Source organism: Lycorma delicatula, chromosome 13 (genome assembly GCF_047948215.1).
Source record: "Lycorma delicatula isolate Av1 chromosome 13, ASM4794821v1, whole genome shotgun sequence".
NCBI classification, from domain to species: Eukaryota; Metazoa; Arthropoda; class Insecta; order Hemiptera; family Fulgoridae; genus Lycorma; species Lycorma delicatula.
Genome location: NC_134467.1, coordinates 45,584,239 through 45,607,647, shown reverse-complemented (window position 1 = coordinate 45,607,647; position 23,409 = coordinate 45,584,239). Strand labels below are relative to the sequence as shown.

General features: G+C 38.6%; 2 protein-coding genes across 7 annotated transcripts in view; both read left to right on the top strand.

Annotated features, from left to right (window-relative positions):
- LOC142333915 (uncharacterized) overlaps window positions 1–23,409 on the top strand; it is a 104,871-nt gene that overhangs the window by 50,373 nt on the left and 31,089 nt on the right. The window lies entirely within an intron of this gene.
- On the top strand, window positions 487–22,293 carry LOC142333826 (uncharacterized). 3 transcript variants are annotated; one of them, XM_075381370.1, is made up of 4 exons: window positions 11,691–11,892; window positions 16,735–17,350; window positions 18,008–18,183; window positions 22,188–22,293. In XM_075381370.1, exons 1-3 carry the CDS (start codon window positions 11,838–11,840, stop codon window positions 18,159–18,161), a joined length of 825 nt encoding a protein of 274 aa, XP_075237485.1. In that variant the 5' UTR covers window positions 11,691–11,837; the 3' UTR covers window positions 18,162–18,183; window positions 22,188–22,293. The 3 variants fall into 3 exon arrangements, with proteins under 3 accessions (XP_075237486.1, XP_075237488.1, XP_075237485.1); XM_075381371.1 differs by lacking the exons at window positions 11,691–11,892; window positions 16,735–17,350; window positions 18,008–18,183; window positions 22,188–22,293 and adding exons at window positions 487–976; window positions 5,819–6,434; window positions 7,092–7,261; XM_075381373.1 differs by lacking the exons at window positions 16,735–17,350; window positions 18,008–18,183; window positions 22,188–22,293 and adding exons at window positions 6,233–6,434; window positions 12,550–12,719 and having other exon boundaries at window positions 11,277–11,892.

Here is a 23,409-nt window from a genome sequence, read left to right as displayed (position 1 = left end):
GTCTTCGAGATGTGTCCGCTTCATCAATTCAACATTTGCTGCAACGTACCTGTAGAAACAGAATAATTTTAGTACATATTGACTACTATTTTTTTTTAAAGATAAAAACAGTACAATTTAACGTTTTTTTAAATTACCATTTTATGTTGCCATCAAAGCGTCTGCCTTCTTCCTTCAAACAGTTCAGGATGTTCTTCTGATACCGTAGAAGGGTTGAAAGGAGATACATCTCCTCAAAGTCAGACAGGTCCCATCGAAGACGGATGACGTTGTTATTTATTGCTTGGATAACTACCGGTGATACCATTTCAATTTTTTTGTAATATCTGAAACAAATTAAAATAACATATATCATAACATTAGTTTTTTTAAAAATGGTAATTGTTTTTTTTTTGGATGACGCTGAAGAGGTATACTTCGCGTGTCTAGATATTGTTAATTCTGCAAACAGAATAAAAAGGAGGTGTTTTAGAATAATGAGAGAGATGGAGGAAGAACAGTCAACACCGCTACCGTCACCAGCGTCTCCACCACCATCACCTCAACAAAGACGACCACTAATTAGACGCACTCCAGCAATACTAACATTGCCAACAGCGTCTTCACCAAGACGACCGCCTTCAGCGTCTCCACCAAGACATCAACCTCCAGCAATACTAACATTACCTACAGCGTCTCTACCAAGACGACCACACATAAGCACAATATCAGCAATACTGTCATTACCTTCAACGTCGTCGTCGTCAGAAGCACAATCTTCGGTATCGTTTACGGAACAAGAAAGTCTGCAATCCGTCGCTGGATCAGTTGTTGACAACTTAAACAGATGCCCGGTCTGTTTATCAGAACCGGTATCTGTTCAGGTTGAAGGATGCAACCATAGATACTGCGACGGGTGTGCAGGCATGCTGATCGTAAACGATGGAAGGTGTGCCCTCTGTCGGCGTGAAATATCTTCATACTGTGGAATTGAAAGGTATGTAATATTTTTAAATTATGTATTTTTTTTACATTAGGTGTTGATTGGGTATGGTGGGGATTGAATAGGGTGGAGGGGGTATAGTAATTAAAACAGCATTTACAATCGAGTACCAAGTGAGTTAGTTATTCAAAATGCCATCAGCATCATCTCTGGTTTACATGTCGTGGGTGGTGATACTAAAACAGTCTATAACATCACAACCCTCAAAAGAGGAGATGATACTTTTGAAACATATGTTTCATAATTCACAAGATCACCATATGCGTATTAGTTTGTGGGTTACAGTAGATAATTTCTTCGGGTTATTCACCGAATATCTTCCAATAGATACCATTTTATATTTATTTTTACGTGGGGTAAATATAGTACATTTGAGTGATGTGTGTCCATATGTGAACAGTCTTTTCGGTTATGTTTCAAACATAACGTATGCTAGTTTACATTTGACCACACATCTTAGTAAAATGGATTATATTAATCACGAGTTTAAATTACAAAATGGATCTACTGTTAATATAACGGTACGCAACTGGTGGAAGGATGATTCCATCAGCGATGGATGGTGCTACTAGTAAGTACATTAAATTATAATTCTAGATTAAGGTTGTTTTTTTCAAATAGAATCTTGGAAAATTTACGTTTTCTATTTAGGGTGTCACAATCACGACCTGGTGCAGCAGTTTTCTTCAAAGAAGATTACTATCGATTATTAATTGAATTTCGGCGTAACAATACTAGAGTATTAACCAAATTTATTTTAATTTTTTTTTATCAAGAAACACCACAATGGAATTTAAAGTATTAATGCTCAGAAGTTTAATGAGGAGGTATGTCGGGTTTTTTTACTTAAGAAAAAAAATAACACATAATATAATACAATAATTTATTTTTAGTTAATTTTTTTTTAGTTATAATAATACATAATAGTTTTTTAAAGAAAGGCAATATATATCCGCATAATAAAAAAAATTAACAATAGTCATGGTCGTGGGCTATTAGGGTTTCGTTTACGGTTCTTGGTCTACAATAGTCATGACCGTGGGCTATGAGCACTTCGTTTACAGTTCTTGGTCTCTTTTGGGGAGTGCTGTCGTCATTGTTGGGTGGGAGTTTACGTTTTTTGTTTATACTGTAATGTCCGTATGGAACTGTCTTGATTTTATTTTCTAATATGTAACGTTTATCGTCGTAAGGTGAAAGTGATTTCTTTGACTTGTTAATGGAAAATATATTGTGCAAAGTGCTTATGATTCCGTACGCGCTTGTATACGTAACGGAATCATTAAAAAGACTTTTTTTGTACAGATCGTGTCTAAGATCCTTTGCAATGGATACTCTAGGAATACCCTTTGCTACATTCTTCTCCTTCTTGTCGAATTCGAGAATGCTATACATCTTAGCACGAAGTCCGACAAATTCACGAATAGCTTTTCCATTCATTTCGTCTTTGAATTTACCAAGTTGTTTCTTATTGATATTACTAAAACATGCGTGATCGCGAGGGTAATCTGAAGTATCGAACCGATCGATATCGTGAAGAATATCGTTGTAAACGTTATCGGTCACGATATGATACATCAGACTGTCCGTATCGGTCATTAGAAGATTTATATTATGACCGTACTTTTCCACCATGTAGTCATAGTGGAATTCGTACATGATCATTTTGCTAATGTCCAATACGGTAAATCCGATGTAGATCGGACGATTGAGAAATATCTCCGTTTTCTTCAGACTTACCCCAACGACATCCTTGTTATAGATGTACCAAGCCTTAACTCTCGGTTTTGCAATCACCTTATCCAATTTACGTTCGTTAGTGACCAGTTGGAAGTCTATTCTGTTTCGTACGTTTTCTAAGGACTTGCCGTACACCGCGTTGTTCATCAACTTAAAAAAGTCCTTTTCAAAACTGTTTCGTGCTTGTGCACGCTTTTCAGTATTGAAGTTGATGTACGGTTTCAACCAAGGCGACTGGGAGAATTCCAGAACTCTGTGAATGTTTTTCACTTTCAGTCCTAGTCGAGTGTACAACTTTAGGTTTCTGTAATGTAAAACGTATTTTTGTTTGTCGTACAATGTAGTCAATAATTTCTTTACGGGACATCTCTTTATGTCCTTCAAATAGGGGGACAGCATATCATCGGTTGGTACTAATCGTTCTGGTGCAAGAGGGTAATCCTTGTGACGATCGTGCAATTCTTGTGGATACTCAAGATCCACTTCTAAGATGTAGCCCTTTTCACCACGATCGCAAACGCTGTTAATATCGAGATTGTCAATCTCTTCAGTACTCAACCACCTAAAATTAGCGTGTGGCAAGGGCTCAACCATGGCTGTCCCGTAAAGGTTGTTGCAATCGTAATATTGAACCCAGGATGTGGGTTCGGATGGGTCATACTGATCTGGAATGTTGGGATTGTTCGCCTTGGCGTACCTGTTTGAAATCATGGCTACACCACCTCGTGTTCCTTTTTCGACAAACAGATGCATATCTATGTCGGTCAACAGTTCCAATTTATGTCGGGTAAATTTTAACATGGCATTCCACGTGAAATGGGGGGTGGAGTAAAAGTGACAGGGATCCAAACCGTAATATTGCATAGACGTACTTCGGAAATTTTCAAAGACGTCTGCCAACAATAATACGTCGCTAAGAAGATAAAGATCGTGGTAATCGCCTAACGTATTGCAGTCAAACGTTTCCCACACGTTTTGAGCGTGGACGTAATCATCGTCCGTTATGTTCTCTCTTCTTAGCGTACTGTAAAATGCCATCTGCGGTGGAAGTTGGGTTTCGAAAAACTTGTTTATATGGGTCATGTACTCGTACGGGTAAACGCCTTTACGGATTAAACAATCTCTTTTCTCGGGTAGCGGGTAACAGTTTGTGAGACGTTTAAATACGGTGTCTTTGTCCTGACAATCTTTTACTAGATTTTCCACTAGTTTTTCGAGCGACGACGAAAGAAATTGTAAGGAGTCCAAGAACCTCAACGGACCGACGGACAGTGACTGTAATCGCTCGGACGTGTTGGCGATACAGTTTATTTTTACATCGTCCTTATATTTTCCCAGAGCTTGAACTATATGATGGCTATCGTAACCGCGGAGGTTATGAAAAAATACTGGAATATGCTCGGTGCGCTTACAATTTAAATTGCACTCGTTATGACATGCACCGAGAAACCGCCCTGTGGTATGCGAGTGATGACGTACACGGTTGTCGGTCAACTCACAATGACAAAGAAAACACTCGGTAGCCCTTTGAAATATTTCAGTGTCTTCGGGAGTCATCACCATCGGTTTTTCGGTAATCATAATTTTGTGCAATCTATCGGCGTGACCGAGCAATTCATCCAGCATCTTTTCAACGATATTTTCACCATCGGTTCTCGCTCGATAGACTACAGGACCTTCACAAATCTGTCCTTCCTCGTCGACGATTACATAGGCGTAACCGGACGGAAGATGATGGGCTACCTTATCGGTAAAACTAGTGTTGGGTTTAGGGGTGGCAGTGTCCATCGGATGTACGAATGATTCAAAGTCTGCATACACCGTATACGGAACGCGTAGTGTGGACGAGTAGTCCCTAAACTTCATCACACATTCCTTTTCTTTAGCGGGATCGGGTACTCTTATCCTTTGTGCACCGTGTCGCTTACACTCGATCAAATGTTGGTTTAGGTTTTGTGTAGCGACAAGTGGGTCTGATGAACTGAAACGGTGCAAACAGTAAGGGCAATATTGGCTGCTACACCGATGTTTTGTAAGACCTGAAAGGAGACGAGATAGCCCGTTCATACCAGGTTTGGTATTTATAAGGCAGTAGTGAAATTTATCTCTCGTCTCCCCTGCAAGCAGCAATAGGTGTATGCAGTGGGTACGATCGCGGTTTTCGGTAACACGCACCGGGTACACGCGATCGTTATCTTCCTCATAGCCGTAGACATTGATGCTTATTGTGGGGTTCAACACCTCGATGCGATCAATGTCTTTTACCTTTACTGGATATGATATCCCGTTCATGTTAATTTCATGTTCAAAGCGTGCATACCAACTCTGACGATAGTGACGTCCTGGTTGGTCATGCAGGTATGCTAGTACGGACCATAGGAAACATTTTTCATCATGCGGATTTTTTACATTAACTATTGCCTCTCTTTTTACACGTTTTTTTGGTGTTTTTATAAATGAACTAGAGGCGCCATATAACGGACGGTAACGGATAATATTTAAATCAATATAAATTATTTTATTCATTACCCATCCGCTGCCGTTGTTGATGAATTTGGTCAGTGTCTCTATAATTTTCTCCACTGATTCTATCCATGATTCTTCAACAACGTCGGTGTTATCGTCTAAATTTATCACCGTTCTAGTTTTTCCATGCAAATACAAATTGGTATATGTAGTTTCTACTCCGTCTTCGAGATGTGTCCGCTTCATCAATTCAACATTTGCTGCAACGTACCTGTAGAAACAGAATAATTTTAGTACATATTGACTACTATTTTTTTTTAAAGATAAAAACAGTACAATTTAACGTTTTTTTAAATTACCATTTTATGTTGCCATCAAAGCGTCTGCCTTCTTCCTTCAAACAGTTCAGGATGTTCTTCTGATACCGTAGAAGGGTTGAAAGGAGATACATCTCCTCAAAGTCAGACAGGTCCCATCGAAGACGGATGACGTTGTTATTTATTGCTTGGATAACTACCGGTGATACCATTTCAATTTTTTTGTAATATCTGAAACAAATTAAAATAACATATATCATAACATTAGTTTTTTTAAAAATGGTAATTGTTTTTTTTTTGGATGACGCTGAAGAGGTATACTTCGCGTGTCTAGATATTGTTAATTCTGCAAACAGAATAAAAAGGAGGTGTTTTAGAATAATGAGAGAGATGGAGGAAGAACAGTTAACACCGCTACCGTCACCAGCGTCTCCTTCACCATCATCTCAACAGTCAACACCGCTACCGTCACCAGCGTCTCCACCACCATCACCTCAACAAAGACGACCACTAATTAGACGCACTCCAGCAATACTAACATTGCCAACAGCGTCTTCACCAAGACGACCGCCTTCAGCGTCTCCACCAAGACATCAACCTCCAGCAATACTAACATTACCTACAGCGTCTCTACCAAGACGACCACACATAAGCACAATATCAGCAATACTGTCATTACCTTCAACGTCGTCGTCGTCAGAAGCACAATCTTCGGTATCGTTTACGGAACAAGAAAGTCTGCAATCCGTCGCTGGATCAGTTGTTGACAACTTAAACAGATGCCCGGTCTGTTTATCAGAACCGGTATCTGTTCAGGTTGAAGGATGCAACCATAGATACTGCGACGGGTGTGCAGGCATGCTGATCGTAAACGATGGAAGGTGTGCCCTCTGTCGGCGTGAAATATCTTCATACTGTGGAATTGAAAGGTATGTAATATTTTTAAATTATGTATTTTTTTTACATTAGGTGTTGATTGGGTATGGTGGGGATTGAATAGGGTGGAGGGGGTATAGTAATTAAAACAGCATTTACAATCGAGTACCAAGTGAGTTAGTTATTCAAAATGCCATCAGCATCATCTCTGGTTTACATGTCGTGGGTGGTGATACTAAAACAGTCTATAACATCACAACCCTCAAAAGAGGAGATGATACTTTTGAAACATATGTTTCATAATTCACAAGATCACCATATGCGTATTAGTTTGTGGGTTACAGTAGATAATTTCTTCGGGTTATTCACCGAATATCTTCCAATAGATACCATTTTATATTTATTTTTACGTGGGGTAAATATAGTACATTTGAGTGATGTGTGTCCATATGTGAACAGTCTTTTCGGTTATGTTTCAAACATAACGTATGCTAGTTTACATTTGACCACACATCTTAGTAAAATGGATTATATTAATCACGAGTTTAAATTACAAAATGGATCTACTGTTAATATAACGGTACGCAACTGGTGGAAGGATGATTCCATCAGCGATGGATGGTGCTACTAGTAAGTACATTAAATTATAATTCTAGATTAAGGTTGTTTTTTTCAAATAGAATCTTGGAAAATTTACGTTTTCTATTTAGGGTGTCACAATCACGACCTGGTGCAGCAGTTTTCTTCAAAGAAGATTACTATCGATTATTAATTGAATTTCGGCGTAACAATACTAGAGTATTAACCAAATTTATTTTAATTTTTTTTTATCAAGAAACACCACAATGGAATTTAAAGTATTAATGCTCAGAAGTTTAATGAGGAGGTATGTCGGGTTTTTTTACTTAAGAAAAAAAATAACACATAATATAATACAATAATTTATTTTTAGTTAATTTTTTTTTAGTTATAATAATACATAATAGTTTTTTAAAGAAAGGCAATTTATATCCGCATAATAAAAAAAATTAACAATAGTCATGGTCGTGGGCTATTAGGGTTTCGTTTACGGTTCTTGGTCTACAATAGTCATGACCGTGGGCTATGAGCACTTCGTTTACAGTTCTTGGTCTCTTTTGGGGAGTGCTGTGGTCATTGTTGGGTGGGAGTTTACGTTTTTTGTTTATACTGTAATGTCCGTATGGAACTGTCTTGATTTTATTTTCTAATATGTAACGTTTATCGTCGTAAGGTGAAAGTGATTTCTTTGACTTGTTAATGGAAAATATATTGTGCAAAGTGCTTATGATTCCGTACGCGCTTGTATACGTAACGGAATCATTAAAAAGACTTTTTTTGTACAGATCGTGTCTAAGATCCTTTGCAATGGATACTCTAGGAATACCCTTTGCTACATTCTTCTCCTTCTTGTCGAATTCGAGAATGCTATACATCTTAGCACGAAGTCCGACAAATTCACGAATAGCTTTTCCATTCATTTCGTCTTTGAATTTACCAAGTTGTTTCTTATTGATATTACTAAAACATGCGTGATCGCGAGGGTAATCTGAAGTATCGAACCGATCGATATCGTGAAGAATATCGTTGTAAACGTTATCGGTCACGATATGATACATCAGACTGTCCGTATCGGTCATTAGAAGATTTATATTATGACCGTACTTTTCCACCATGTAGTCATAGTGGAATTCGTACATGATCATTTTGCTAATGTCCAATACGGTAAATCCGATGTAGATCGGACGATTGAGAAATATCTCCGTTTTCTTCAGACTTACCCCAACGACATCCTTGTTATAGATGTACCAAGCCTTAACTCTCGGTTTTGCAATCACCTTATCCAATTTACGTTCGTTAGTGACCAGTTGGAAGTCTATTCTGTTTCGTACGTTTTCTAAGGACTTGCCGTACACCGCGTTGTTCATCAACTTAAAAAAGTCCTTTTCAAAACTGTTTCGTGCTTGTGCACGCTTTTCAGTATTGAAGTTGATGTACGGTTTCAACCAAGGCGACTGGGAGAATTCCAGAACTCTGTGAATGTTTTTCACTTTCAGTCCTAGTCGAGTGTACAACTTTAGGTTTCTGTAATGTAAAACGTATTTTTGTTTGTCGTACAATGTAGTCAATAATTTCTTTACGGGACATCTCTTTATGTCCTTCAAATAGGGGGGCAGCATATCATCGGTTGGTACTAATCGTTCTGGTGCAAGAGGGTAATCCTTGTGACGATCGTGCAATTCTTGTGGATACTCAAGAACCACTTCTAAGATGTAGCCCTTTTCACCACGATCGCAAACGCTGTTAATATCGAGATTGTCAATCTCTTCAGTACTCAACCACCTAAAATTAGCGTGTGGCAAGGGCTCAACCATGGCTGTCCCGTAAAGGTTGTTGCAATCGTAATATTGAACCCAGGATGTGGGTTCGGATGGGTCATACTGATCTGGAATGTTGGGATTGTTCGCCTTGGCGTACCTGTTTGAAATCATGGCTACACCACCTCGTGTTCCTTTTTCGACAAACAGATGCATATCTATGTCGGTCAACAGTTCCAATTTATGTCGGGTAAATTTTAACATGGCATTCCACGTGAAATGGGGGGTGGAGTAAAAGTGACAGGGATCCAAACCGTAATATTGCATAGACGTACTTCGGAAATTTTCAAAGACGTCTGCCAACAATAATACGTCGCTAAGAAGATAAAGATCGTGGTAATCGCCTAACGTATTGCAGTCAAACGTTTCCCACACGTTTTGAGCGTGGACGTAATCATCGTCCGTTATGTTCTCTCTTCTTAGCGTACTGTAAAATGCCATCTGCGGTGGAAGTTGGGTTTCGAAAAACTTGTTTATATGGGTCATGTACTCGTACGGGTAAACGCCTTTACGGATTAAACAATCTCTTTTCTCGGGTAGCGGGTAACAGTTTGTGAGACGTTTAAATACGGTGTCTTTGTCCTGACAATCTTTTACTAGATTTTCCACTAGTTTTTCGAGCGACGACGAAAGAAATTGTAAGGAGTCCAAGAACCTCAACGGACCGACGGACAGTGACTGTAATCGCTCGGACGTGTTGGCGATACAGTTTATTTTTACATCGTCCTTATATTTTCCCAGAGCTTGAACTATATGATGGCTATCGTAACCGCGGAGGTTATGAAAAAATACTGGAATATGCTCGGTGCGCTTACAATTTAAATTGCACTCGTTATGACATGCACCGAGAAACCGCCCTGTGGTATGCGAGTGATGACGTACACGGTTGTCGGTCAACTCACAATGACAAAGAAAACACTCGGTAGCCCTTTGAAATATTTCAGTGTCTTCGGGAGTCATCACCATCGGTTTTTCGGTAATCATAATTTTGTGCAATCTATCGGCGTGACCGAGCAATTCATCCAGCATCTTTTCAACGATATTTTCACCATCGGTTCTCGCTCGATAGACTACAGGACCTTCACAAATCTGTCCTTCCTCGTCGACGATTACATAGGCGTAACCGGACGGAAGATGATGGGCTACCTTATCGGTAAAACTAGTGTTGGGTTTAGGGGTGGCAGTGTCCATCGGATGTACGAATGATTCAAAGTCTGCATACACCGTATACGGAACGCGTAGTGTGGACGAGTAGTCCCTAAACTTCATCACACATTCCTTTTCTTTAGCGGGATCGGGTACTCTTATCCTTTGTGCACCGTGTCGCTTACACTCGATCAAATGTTGGTTTAGGTTTTGTGTAGCGACAAGTGGGTCTGATGAACTGAAACGGTGCAAACAGTAAGGGCAATATTGGCTGCTACACCGATGTTTTGTAAGACCTGAAAGGAGACGAGATAGCCCGTTCATACCAGGTTTGGTATTTATAAGGCAGTAGTGAAATTTATCTCTCGTCTCCCCTGCAAGCAGCAATAGGTGTATGCAGTGGGTACGATCGCGGTTTTCGGTAACACGCACCGGGTACACGCGATCGTTATCTTCCTCATAGCCGTAGACATTGATGCTTATTGTGGGGTTCAACACCTCGATGCGATCAATGTCTTTTACCTTTACTGGATATGATATCCCGTTCATGTTAATTTCATGTTCAAAGCGTGCATACCAACTCTGACGATAGTGACGTCCTGGTTGGTCATGCAGGTATGCTAGTACGGACCATAGGAAACATTTTTCATCATGCGGATTTTTTACATTAACTATTGCCTCTCTTTTTACACGTTTTTTTGGTGTTTTTATAAATGAACTAGAGGCGCCATATAACGGACGGTAACGGATAATATTTAAATCAATATAAATTATTTTATTCATTACCCATCCGCTGCCGTTGTTGATGAATTTGGTCAGTGTCTCTATAATTTTCTCCACTGATTCTATCCATGATTCTTCAACAACGTCGGTGTTATCGTCTAAATTTATCACCGTTCTAGTTTTTCCATGCAAATACAAATTGGTATATGTAGTTTCTACTCCGTCTTCGAGATGTGTCCGCTTCATCAATTCAACATTTGCTGCAACGTACCTGTAGAAACAGAATAATTTTAGTACATATTGACTACTATTTTTTTTTAAAGATAAAAACAGTACAATTTAACGTTTTTTTAAATTACCATTTTATGTTGCCATCAAAGCGTCTGCCTTCTTCCTTCAAACAGTTCAGGATGTTCTTCTGATACCGTAGAAGGGTTGAAAGGAGATACATCTCCTCAAAGTCAGACAGGTCCCATCGAAGACGGATGACGTTGTTATTTATTGCTTGGATAACTACCGGTGATACCATTTCAATTTTTTTGTAATATCTGAAACAAATTAAAATAACATATATCATAACATTAGTTTTTTTAAAAATGGTAATTGTTTTTTTTTTGGATGACGCTGAAGAGGTATACTTCGCGTGTCTAGATATTGTTAATTCTGCAAACAGAATAAAAAGGAGGTGTTTTAGAATAATGAGAGAGATGGAGGAAGAACAGTTAACACCGCTACCGTCACCAGCGTCTCCTTCACCATCATCTCAACAGTCAACACCGCTACCGTCACCAGCGTCTCCACCACCATCACCTCAACAAAGACGACCACTAATTAGACGCACTCCAGCAATACTAACATTGCCAACAGCGTCTTCACCAAGACGACCGCCTTCAGCGTCTCCACCAAGACATCAACCTCCAGCAATACTAACATTACCTACAGCGTCTCTACCAAGACGACCACACATAAGCACAATATCAGCAATACTGTCATTACCTTCAACGTCGTCGTCGTCAGAAGCACAATCTTCGGTATCGTTTACGGAACAAGAAAGTCTGCAATCCGTCGCTGGATCAGTTGTTGACAACTTAAACAGATGCCCGGTCTGTTTATCAGAACCGGTATCTGTTCAGGTTGAAGGATGCAACCATAGATACTGCGACGGGTGTGCAGGCATGCTGATCGTAAACGATGGAAGGTGTGCCCTCTGTCGGCGTGAAATATCTTCATACTGTGGAATTGAAAGGTATGTAATATTTTTAAATTATGTATTTTTTTTACATTAGGTGTTGATTGGGTATGGTGGGGATTGAATAGGGTGGAGGGGGTATAGTAATTAAAACAGCATTTACAATCGAGTACCAAGTGAGTTAGTTATTCAAAATGCCATCAGCATCATCTCTGGTTTACATGTCGTGGGTGGTGATACTAAAACAGTCTATAACATCACAACCCTCAAAAGAGGAGATGATACTTTTGAAACATATGTTTCATAATTCACAAGATCACCATATGCGTATTAGTTTGTGGGTTACAGTAGATAATTTCTTCGGGTTATTCACCGAATATCTTCCAATAGATACCATTTTATATTTATTTTTACGTGGGGTAAATATAGTACATTTGAGTGATGTGTGTCCATATGTGAACAGTCTTTTCGGTTATGTTTCAAACATAACGTATGCTAGTTTACATTTGACCACACATCTTAGTAAAATGGATTATATTAATCACGAGTTTAAATTACAAAATGGATCTACTGTTAATATAACGGTACGCAACTGGTGGAAGGATGATTCCATCAGCGATGGATGGTGCTACTAGTAAGTACATTAAATTATAATTCTAGATTAAGGTTGTTTTTTTCAAATAGAATCTTGGAAAATTTACGTTTTCTATTTAGGGTGTCACAATCACGACCTGGTGCAGCAGTTTTCTTCAAAGAAGATTACTATCGATTATTAATTGAATTTCGGCGTAACAATACTAGAGTATTAACCAAATTTATTTTAATTTTTTTTTATCAAGAAACACCACAATGGAATTTAAAGTATTAATGCTCAGAAGTTTAATGAGGAGGTATGTCGGGTTTTTTTACTTAAGAAAAAAAATAACACATAATATAATACAATAATTTATTTTTAGTTAATTTTTTTTTAGTTATAATAATACATAATAGTTTTTTAAAGAAAGGCAATATATATCCGCATAATAAAAAAAATTAACAATAGTCATGGTCGTGGGCTATTAGGGTTTCGTTTACGGTTCTTGGTCTACAATAGTCATGACCGTGGGCTATGAGCACTTCGTTTACAGTTCTTGGTCTCTTTTGGGGAGTGCTGTCGTCATTGTTGGGTGGGAGTTTACGTTTTTTGTTTATACTGTAATGTCCGTATGGAACTGTCTTGATTTTATTTTCTAATATGTAACGTTTATCGTCGTAAGGTGAAAGTGATTTCTTTGACTTGTTAATGGAAAATATATTGTGCAAAGTGCTTATGATTCCGTACGCGCTTGTATACGTAACGGAATCATTAAAAAGACTTTTTTTGTACAGATCGTGTCTAAGATCCTTTGCAATGGATACTCTAGGAATACCCTTTGCTACATTCTTCTCCTTCTTGTCGAATTCGAGAATGCTATACATCTTAGCACGAAGTCCGACAAATTCACGAATAGCTTTTCCATTCATTTCGTCTTTGAATTTACCAAGTTGTTTCTTATTGATATTACTAAAACATGCGTGATCGCGAGGGTAATCTGAAGTATCGAACCGATCGATATCGTGAAGAATATCGTTGTAAACGTTATCGGTCACGATATGATACATCAGACTGTCCGTATCGGTCATTAGAAGATTTATATTATGACCGTACTTTTCCACCATGTAGTCATAGTGGAATTCGTACATGATCATTTTGCTAATGTCCAATACGGTAAATCCGATGTAGATCGGACGATTGAGAAATATCTCCGTTTTCTTCAGACTTACCCCAACGACATCCTTGTTATAGATGTACCAAGCCTTAACTCTCGGTTTTGCAATCACCTTATCCAATTTACGTTCGTTAGTGACCAGTTGGAAGTCTATTCTGTTTCGTACGTTTTCTAAGGACTTGCCGTACACCGCGTTGTTCATCAACTTAAAAAAGTCCTTTTCAAAACTGTTTCGTGCTTGTGCACGCTTTTCAGTATTGAAGTTGATGTACGGTTTCAACCAAGGCGACTGGGAGAATTCCAGAACTCTGTGAATGTTTTTCACTTTCAGTCCTAGTCGAGTGTACAACTTTAGGTTTCTGTAATGTAAAACGTATTTTTGTTTGTCGTACAATGTAGTCAATAATTTCTTTACGGGACATCTCTTTATGTCCTTCAAATAGGGGGACAGCATATCATCGGTTGGTACTAATCGTTCTGGTGCAAGAGGGTAATCCTTGTGACGATCGTGCAATTCTTGTGGATACTCAAGATCCACTTCTAAGATGTAGCCCTTTTCACCACGATCGCAAACGCTGTTAATATCGAGATTGTCAATCTCTTCAGTACTCAACCACCTAAAATTAGCGTGTGGCAAGGGCTCAACCATGGCTGTCCCGTAAAGGTTGTTGCAATCGTAATATTGAACCCAGGATGTGGGTTCGGATGGGTCATACTGATCTGGAATGTTGGGATTGTTCGCCTTGGCGTACCTGTTTGAAATCATGGCTACACCACCTCGTGTTCCTTTTTCGACAAACAGATGCATATCTATGTCGGTCAACAGTTCCAATTTATGTCGGGTAAATTTTAACATGGCATTCCACGTGAAATGGGGGGTGGAGTAAAAGTGACAGGGATCCAAACCGTAATATTGCATAGACGTACTTCGGAAATTTTCAAAGACGTCTGCCAACAATAATACGTCGCTAAGAAGATAAAGATCGTGGTAATCGCCTAACGTATTGCAGTCAAACGTTTCCCACACGTTTTGAGCGTGGACGTAATCATCGTCCGTTATGTTCTCTCTTCTTAGCGTACTGTAAAATGCCATCTGCGGTGGAAGTTGGGTTTCGAAAAACTTGTTTATATGGGTCATGTACTCGTACGGGTAAACGCCTTTACGGATTAAACAATCTCTTTTCTCGGGTAGCGGGTAACAGTTTGTGAGACGTTTAAATACGGTGTCTTTGTCCTGACAATCTTTTACTAGATTTTCCACTAGTTTTTCGAGCGACGACGAAAGAAATTGTAAGGAGTCCAAGAACCTCAACGGACCGACGGACAGTGACTGTAATCGCTCGGACGTGTTGGCGATACAGTTTATTTTTACATCGTCCTTATATTTTCCCAGAGCTTGAACTATATGATGGCTATCGTAACCGCGGAGGTTATGAAAAAATACTGGAATATGCTCGGTGCGCTTACAATTTAAATTGCACTCGTTATGACATGCACCGAGAAACCGCCCTGTGGTATGCGAGTGATGACGTACACGGTTGTCGGTCAACTCACAATGACAAAGAAAACACTCGGTAGCCCTTTGAAATATTTCAGTGTCTTCGGGAGTCATCACCATCGGTTTTTCGGTAATCATAATTTTGTGCAATCTATCGGCGTGACCGAGCAATTCATCCAGCATCTTTTCAACGATATTTTCACCATCGGTTCTCGCTCGATAGACTACAGGACCTTCACAAATCTGTCCTTCCTCGTCGACGATTACATAGGCGTAACCGGACGGAAGATGATGGGCTACCTTATCGGTAAAACTAGTGTTGGGTTTAGGGGTGGCAGTGTCCATCGGATGTACGAATGATTCAAAGTCTGCATACACCGTATACGGAACGCGTAGTGTGGACGAGTAGTCCCTAAACTTCATCACACATTCCTTTTCTTTAGCGGGATCGGGTACTCTTATCCTTTGTGCACCGTGTCGCTTACACTCGATCAAATGTTGGTTTAGGTTTTGTGTAGCGACAAGTGGGTCTGATGAACTGAAACGGTGCAAACAGTAAGGGCAATATTGGCTGCTACACCGATGTTTTGTAAGACCTGAAAGGAGACGAGATAGCCCGTTCATACCAGGTTTGGTATTTATAAGGCAGTAGTGAAATTTATCTCTCGTCTCCCCTGCAAGCAGCAATAGGTGTATGCAGTGGGTACGATCGCGGTTTTCGGTAACACGCACCGGGTACACGCGATCGTTATCTTCCTCATAGCCGTAGACATTGATGCTTATTGTGGGGTTCAACACCTCGATGCGATCAATGTCTTTTACCTTTACTGGATATGATATCCCGTTCATGTTAATTTCATGTTCAAAGCGTGCATACCAACTCTGACGATAGTGACGTCCTGGTTGGTCATGCAGGTATGCTAGTACGGACCATAGGAAACATTTTTCATCATGCGGATTTTTTACATTAACTATTGCCTCTCTTTTTACACGTTTTTTTGGTGTTTTTATAAATGAACTAGAGGCGCCATATAACGGACGGTAACGGATAATATTTAAATCAATATAAATTATTTTATTCATTACCCATCCGCTGCCGTTGTTGATGAATTTGGTCAGTGTCTCTATAATTTTCTCCACTGATTCTATCCATGATTCTTCAACAACGTCGGTGTTATCGTCTAAATTTATCACCGTTCTAGTTTTTCCATGCAAATACAAATTGGTATATGTAGTTTCTACTCCGTCTTCGAGATGTGTCCGCTTCATCAATTCAACATTTGCTGCAACGTACCTGTAGAAACAGAATAATTTTAGTACATATTGACTACTATTTTTTTTTAAAGATAAAAACAGTACAATTTAACGTTTTTTTAAATTACCATTTTATGTTGCCATCAAAGCGTCTGCCTTCTTCCTTCAAACAGTTCAGGATGTTCTTCTGATACCGTAGAAGGGTTGAAAGGAGATACATCTCCTCAAAGTCAGACAGGTCCCATCGAAGACGGATGACGTTGTTATTTATTGCTTGGATAACTACCGGTGATACCATTTCAATTTTTTTGTAATATCTGAAACAAATTAAAATAACATATATCATAACATTAGTTTTTTTAAAAATGGTAATTGTTTTTTTTTTGGATGACGCTGAAGAGGTATACTTCGCGTGTCTAGATATTGTTAATTCTGCAAACAGAATAAAAAGGAGGTGTTTTAGAATAATGAGAGAGATGGAGGAAGAACAGTTAACACCGCTACCGTCACCAGCGTCTCCTTCACCATCATCTCAACAGTCAACACCGCTACCGTCACCAGCGTCTCCACCACCATCACCTCAACAAAGACGACCACTAATTAGACGCACTCCAGCAATACTAACATTGCCAACAGCGTCTTCACCAAGACGACCGCCTTCAGCGTCTCCACCAAGACATCAACCTCCAGCAATACTAACATTACCTACAGCGTCTCTACCAAGACGACCACACATAAGCACAATATCAGCAATACTGTCATTACCTTCAACGTCGTCGTCGTCAGAAGCACAATCTTCGGTATCGTTTACGGAACAAGAAAGTCTGCAATCCGTCGCTGGATCAGTTGTTGACAACTTAAACAGATGCCCGGTCTGTTTATCAGAACCGGTATCTGTTCAGGTTGAAGGATGCAACCATAGATACTGCGACGGGTGTGCAGGCATGCTGATCGTAAACGATGGAAGGTGTGCCCTCTGTCGGCGTGAAATATCTTCATACTGTGGAATTGAAAGGTATGTAATATTTTTAAATTATGTATTTTTTTTACATTAGGTGTTGATTGGGTATGGTGGGAATTGAATAGGGTGGAGGGGGTATAGTAATTAAAACAGCATTTACAATCGAGTACCAAGTGAGTTAGTTATTCAAAATGCCATCAGCATCATCTCTGGTTTACATGTCGTGGGTGGTGATACTAAAACAGTCTATAACATCACAACCCTCAAAAGAGGAGATGATACTTTTGAAACATATGTTTCATAATTCACAAGATCACCATATGCGTATTAGTTTGTGGGTTACAGTAGATAATTTCTTCGGGTTATTCACCGAATATCTTCCAATAGATACCATTTTATATTTATTTTTACGTGGGGTAAATATAGTACATTTGAGTGATGTGTGTCCATATGTGAACAGTCTTTTCGGTTATGTTTCAAACATAACGTATGCTAGTTTACATTTGACCACACATCTTAGTAAAATGGATTATATTAATCACGAGTTTAAATTACAAAATGGATCTACTGTTAATATAACGGTACGCAACTGGTGGAAGGATGATTCCATCAGCGATGGATGGTGCTACTAGTAAGTACATTAAATTATAATTCTAGATTAAGGTTGTTTTTTTCAAATAGAATCTTGGAAAATTTACGTTTTCTATTTAGGGTGTCACAATCACGACCTGGTGCAGCAGTTTTCTTCAAAGAAGATTACTATCGATTATTAATTGAATTTCGGCGTAACAATACTAGAGTATTAACCAAATTTATTTTAATTTTTTTTTATCAAGAAACACCACAATGGAATTTAAAGTATTAATGCTCAGAAGTTTAATGAGGAGGTATGTCGGGTTTTTTTACTTAAGAAAAAAAATAACACATAATATAATACAATAATTTATTTTTAGTTAATTTTTTTTTAGTTATAATAATACATAATAGTTTTTTAAAGAAAGGCAATATATATCCGCATAATAAAAAAAATTAACAATAGTCATGGTCGTGGGCTATTAGGGTTTCGTTTACGGTTCTTGGTCTACAATAGTCATGACCGTGGGCTATGAGCACTTCGTTTACAGTTCTTGGTCTCTTTTGGGGAGTGCTGTCGTCATTGTTGGGTGGGAGTTTACGTTTTTTGTTTATACTGTAATGTCCGTATGGAACTGTCTTGATTTTATTTTCTAATATGTAACGTTTATCGTCGTAAGGTGAAAGTGATTTCTTTGACTTGTTAATGGAAAATATATTGTGCAAAGTGCTTATGATTCCGTACGCGCTTGTATACGTAACGGAATCATTAAAAAGACTTTTTTTGTACAGATCGTGTCTAAGATCCTTTGCAATGGATACTCTAGGAATACCCTTTGCTACATTCTTCTCCTTCTTGTCGAATTCGAGAATGCTATACATCTTAGCACGAAGTCCGACAAATTCACGAATAGCTTTTCCATTCATTTCGTCTTTGAATTTACCAAGTTGTTTCTTATTGATATTACTAAAACATGCGTGATCGCGAGGGTAATCTGAAGTATCGAACCGATCGATATCGTGAAGAATATCGTTGTAAACGTTATCGGTCACGATATGATACATCAGACTGTCCGTATCGGTCATTAGAAGATTTATATTATGACCGTACTTTTCCACCATGTAGTCATAGTGGAATTCGTACATGATCATTTTGCTAATGTCCAATACGGTAAATCCGATGTAGATCGGACGATTGAGAAATATCTCCGTTTTCTTCAGACTTACCCCAACGACATCCTTGTTATAGATGTACCAAGCCTTAACTCTCGGTTTTGCAATCACCTTATCCAATTTACGTTCGTTAGTGACCAGTTGGAAGTCTATTCTGTTTCGTACGTTTTCTAAGGACTTGCCGTACACCGCGTTGTTCATCAACTTAAAAAAGTCCTTTTCAAAACTTTCGTGCTTGTGCACGCTTTTCAGTATTGAAGTTGATGTACGGTTTCAACCAAGGCGACTGGGAGAATTCCAGAACTCTGTGAATGTTTTTCACTTTCAGTCCTAGTCGAGTGTACAACTTTAGGTTTCTGTAATGTAAAACGTATTTTTGTTTGTCGTACAATGTAGTCAATAATTTCTTTACGGGACATCTCTTTATGTCCTTCAAATAGGGGGACAGCATATCATCGGTTGGTACTAATCGTTCTGGTGCAAGAGGGTAATCCTTGTGACGATCGTGCAATTCTTGTGGATACTCAAGATCCACTTCTAAGATGTAGCCCTTTTCACCACGATCGCAAACGCTGTTAATATCGAGATTGTCAATCTCTTCAGTACTCAACCACCTAAAATTAGCGTGTGGCAAGGGCTCAACCATGGCTGTCCCGTAAAGGTTGTTGCAATCGTAATATTGAACCCAGGATGTGGGTTCGGATGGGTCATACTGATCTGGAATGTTGGGATTGTTCGCCTTGGCGTACCTGTTTGAAATCATGGCTACACCACCTCGTGTTCCTTTTTCGACAAACAGATGCATATCTATGTCGGTCAACAGTTCCAATTTATGTCGGGTAAATTTTAACATGGCATTCCACGTGAAATGGGGGGTGGAGTAAAAGTGACAGGGATCCAAACCGTAATATTGCATAGACGTACTTCGGAAATTTTCAAAGACGTCTGCCAACAATAATACGTCGCTAAGAAGATAAAGATCGTGGTAATCGCCTAACGTATTGCAGTCAAACGTTTCCCACACGTTTTGAGCGTGGACGTAATCATCGTCCGTTATGTTCTCTCTTCTTAGCGTACTGTAAAATGCCATCTGCGGTGGAAGTTGGGTTTCGAAAAACTTGTTTATATGGGTCATGTACTCGTACGGGTAAACGCCTTTACGGATTAAACAATCTCTTTTCTCGGGTAGCGGGTAACAGTTTGTGAGACGTTTAAATACGGTGTCTTTGTCCTGACAATCTTTTACTAGATTTTCCACTAGTTTTTCGAGCGACGACGAAAGAAATTGTAAGGAGTCCAAGAACCTCAACGGACCGACGGACAGTGACTGTAATCGCTCGGACGTGTTGGCGATACAGTTTATTTTTACATCGTCCTTATATTTTCCCAGAGCTTGAACTATATGATGGCTATCGTAACCGCGGAGGTTATGAAAAAATACTGGAATATGCTCGGTGCGCTTACAATTTAAATTGCACTCGTTATGACATGCACCGAGAAACCGCCCTGTGGTATGCGAGTGATGACGTACACGGTTGTCGGTCAACTCACAATGACAAAGAAAACACTCGGTAGCCCTTTGAAATATTTCAGTGTCTTCGGGAGTCATCACCATCGGTTTTTCGGTAATCATAATTTTGTGCAATCTATCGGCGTGACCGAGCAATTCATCCAGCATCTTTTCAACGATATTTTCACCATCGGTTCTCGCTCGATAGACTACAGGACCTTCACAAATCTGTCCTTCCTCGTCGACGATTACATAGGCGTAACCGGACGGAAGATGATGGGCTACCTTATCGGTAAAACTAGTGTTGGGTTTAGGGGTGGCAGTGTCCATCGGATGTACGAATGATTCAAAGTCTGCATACACCGTATACGGAACGCGTAGTGTGGACGAGTAGTCCCTAAACTTCATCACACATTCCTTTTCTTTAGCGGGATCGGGTACTCTTATCCTTTGTGCACCGTGTCGCTTACACTCGATCAAATGTTGGTTTAGGTTTTGTGTAGCGACAAGTGGGTCTGATGAACTGAAACGGTGCAAACAGTAAGGGCAATATTGGCTGCTACACCGATGTTTTGTAAGACCTGAAAGGAGACGAGATAGCCCGTTCATACCAGGTTTGGTATTTATAAGGCAGTAGTGAAATTTATCTCTCGTCTCCCCTGCAAGCAGCAATAGGTGTATGCAGTGGGTACGATCGCGGTTTTCGGTAACACGCACCGGGTACACGCGATCGTTATCTTCCTCATAGCCGTAGACATTGATGCTTATTGTGGGGTTCAACACCTCGATGCGATCAATGTCTTTTACCTTTACTGGATATGATATCCCGTTCATGTTAATTTCATGTTCAAAGCGTGCATACCAACTCTGACGATAGTGACGTCCTGGTTGGTCATGCAGGTATGCTAGTACGGACCATAGGAAACATTTTTCATCATGCGGATTTTTTACATTAACTATTGCCTCTCTTTTTACACGTTTTTTTGGTGTTTTTATAAATGAACTAGAGGCGCCATATAACGGACGGTAACGGATAATATTTAAATCAATATAAATTATTTTATTCATTACCCATCCGCTGCCGTTGTTGATGAATTTGGTCAGTGTCTCTATAATTTTCTCCACTGATTCTATCCATGATTCTTCAACAACGTCGGTGTTATCGTCTAAATTTATCACCGTTCTAGTTTTTCCATGCAAATACAAATTGGTATATGTAGTTTCTACTCCGTCTTCGAGATGTGTCCGCTTCATCAATTCAACATTTGCTGCAACGTACCTGTAGAAACAGAATAATTTTAGTACATATTGACTACTATTTTTTTTTAAAGATAAAAACAGTACAATTTAACGTTTTTTTAAATTACCATTTTATGTTGCCATCAAAGCGTCTGCCTTCTTCCTTCAAACAGTTCAGGATGTTCTTCTGATACCGTAGAAGGGTTGAAAGGAGATACATCTCCTCAAAGTCAGACAGGTCCCATCGAAGACGGATGACGTTGTTATTTATTGCTTGGATAACTACCGGTGATACCATTTCAATTTTTTTGTAATATCTGAAACAAATTAAAATAACATATATCATAACATTAGTTTTTTTAAAAATGGTAATTGTTTTTTTTTTGTGTGTTTCAGACAGCAACAGAAGAAGAAGAAGATATATATTGATTTTTTTAAATTTATAAAATCATATTTATTTGTATATATATTTTTTTTTAAATTATATTATATTAAATTATATTATTTATGTCATTTATTTTATTTCATTTAATATTACCTTAGTCATATTACATAAAATAACTTACCTAGTTGCTTAAGGTGATGAAAAAACTACACTTAATAGTCTTTAATTTTACAATAATACCGTGTTCACTGATCACAAATCGGTAAATGAATGAAACAATTTTACAAAGAGATGGAGGTATATATATTGCATCGACCAATCGTGTCAGTCACACACACACACACACGATTATAGAGGTTTAAATAGCAGTTAAAAAAAAAATATAACCTCACCGGTAAAAATTATATTGTTTAATAAATTAGGATCTGCAGAAATATTGTTCATCGTAGTTTTGTACGACTCAAATCTACGATGACAGTCATCTTCATTAAGTTCTTGCACCGGACGAATTTTAAAGCGTTTAAAATTTTCACTTTTTGATGTTCGAATGCTGAATTTTGGCTAATGTTATGTTCTCGTGCTTCTATTCGAGTGGACGAATGAGGATTCTCAATGAATTCTTACATAATTTCTAACGATTTGTTGCAGATTTAGGCCTCCCTGGTTTTCCCCTATTATTATTCTCCCTGTTTCTTCGAATCTTTTGATGATTTTTAACACCGGACCTTTTGAAATAGGGTTACGACTATTAACCGTCGGATTGAACGATTCGTAAACTTCATTATACGGCCTGACTATCACCAAAACCCGTCATCGTTAAAAGTACGACCTCTCTTATTCGCTAAGTGACATGTCGATAGCAAAAGAAAAAACCGGTTCGGTAAAAAACAATTATAAAAAAGATGTAAATAACAAAATCGACTTACAAATGCGATAAATTAAGACAAAATCAATTAGTTTCTTATGAGAATTTATTACGATCGGTCGGATAACAAACCGACCGATTAATGACACTCGACGTGGAATATTACACGACACGGAAGTAAGCTTCATTTTTGGTAAGAGACCATCCACGATCGGCTGATCGGCACGATTAGGTGAGATTTTTTTTTTTATGTACTCTTTAAATCGGAACGAAGACAATTAAAAAAAAAAATAATAACTTTAATTTTTTTAAATTAAAATTTAACTTTTAAAATAAATTTTTATTTAAATCGGTTAATTTTATTTTAT

Bases quoted from the DNA above. Each gene is read 5' to 3' on its own strand.
- LOC142333826 (XM_075381370.1), top strand. From the start codon at position 11,838: ATGGAAGGTGTGCCCTCTGTCGGCGTGAAATATCTTCATACTGTGGAA. The intron at 11,893-16,734 runs GTATGTAATATT...ATGACGCTGAAG, and splicing joins TCATACTGTGGAATTGAAAG to AGGTATACTTCGCGTGTCTA. The intron at 17,351-18,007 runs GTATGTAATATT...TTTTCTATTTAG, and splicing joins TCATACTGTGGAATTGAAAG to GGTGTCACAATCACGACCTG.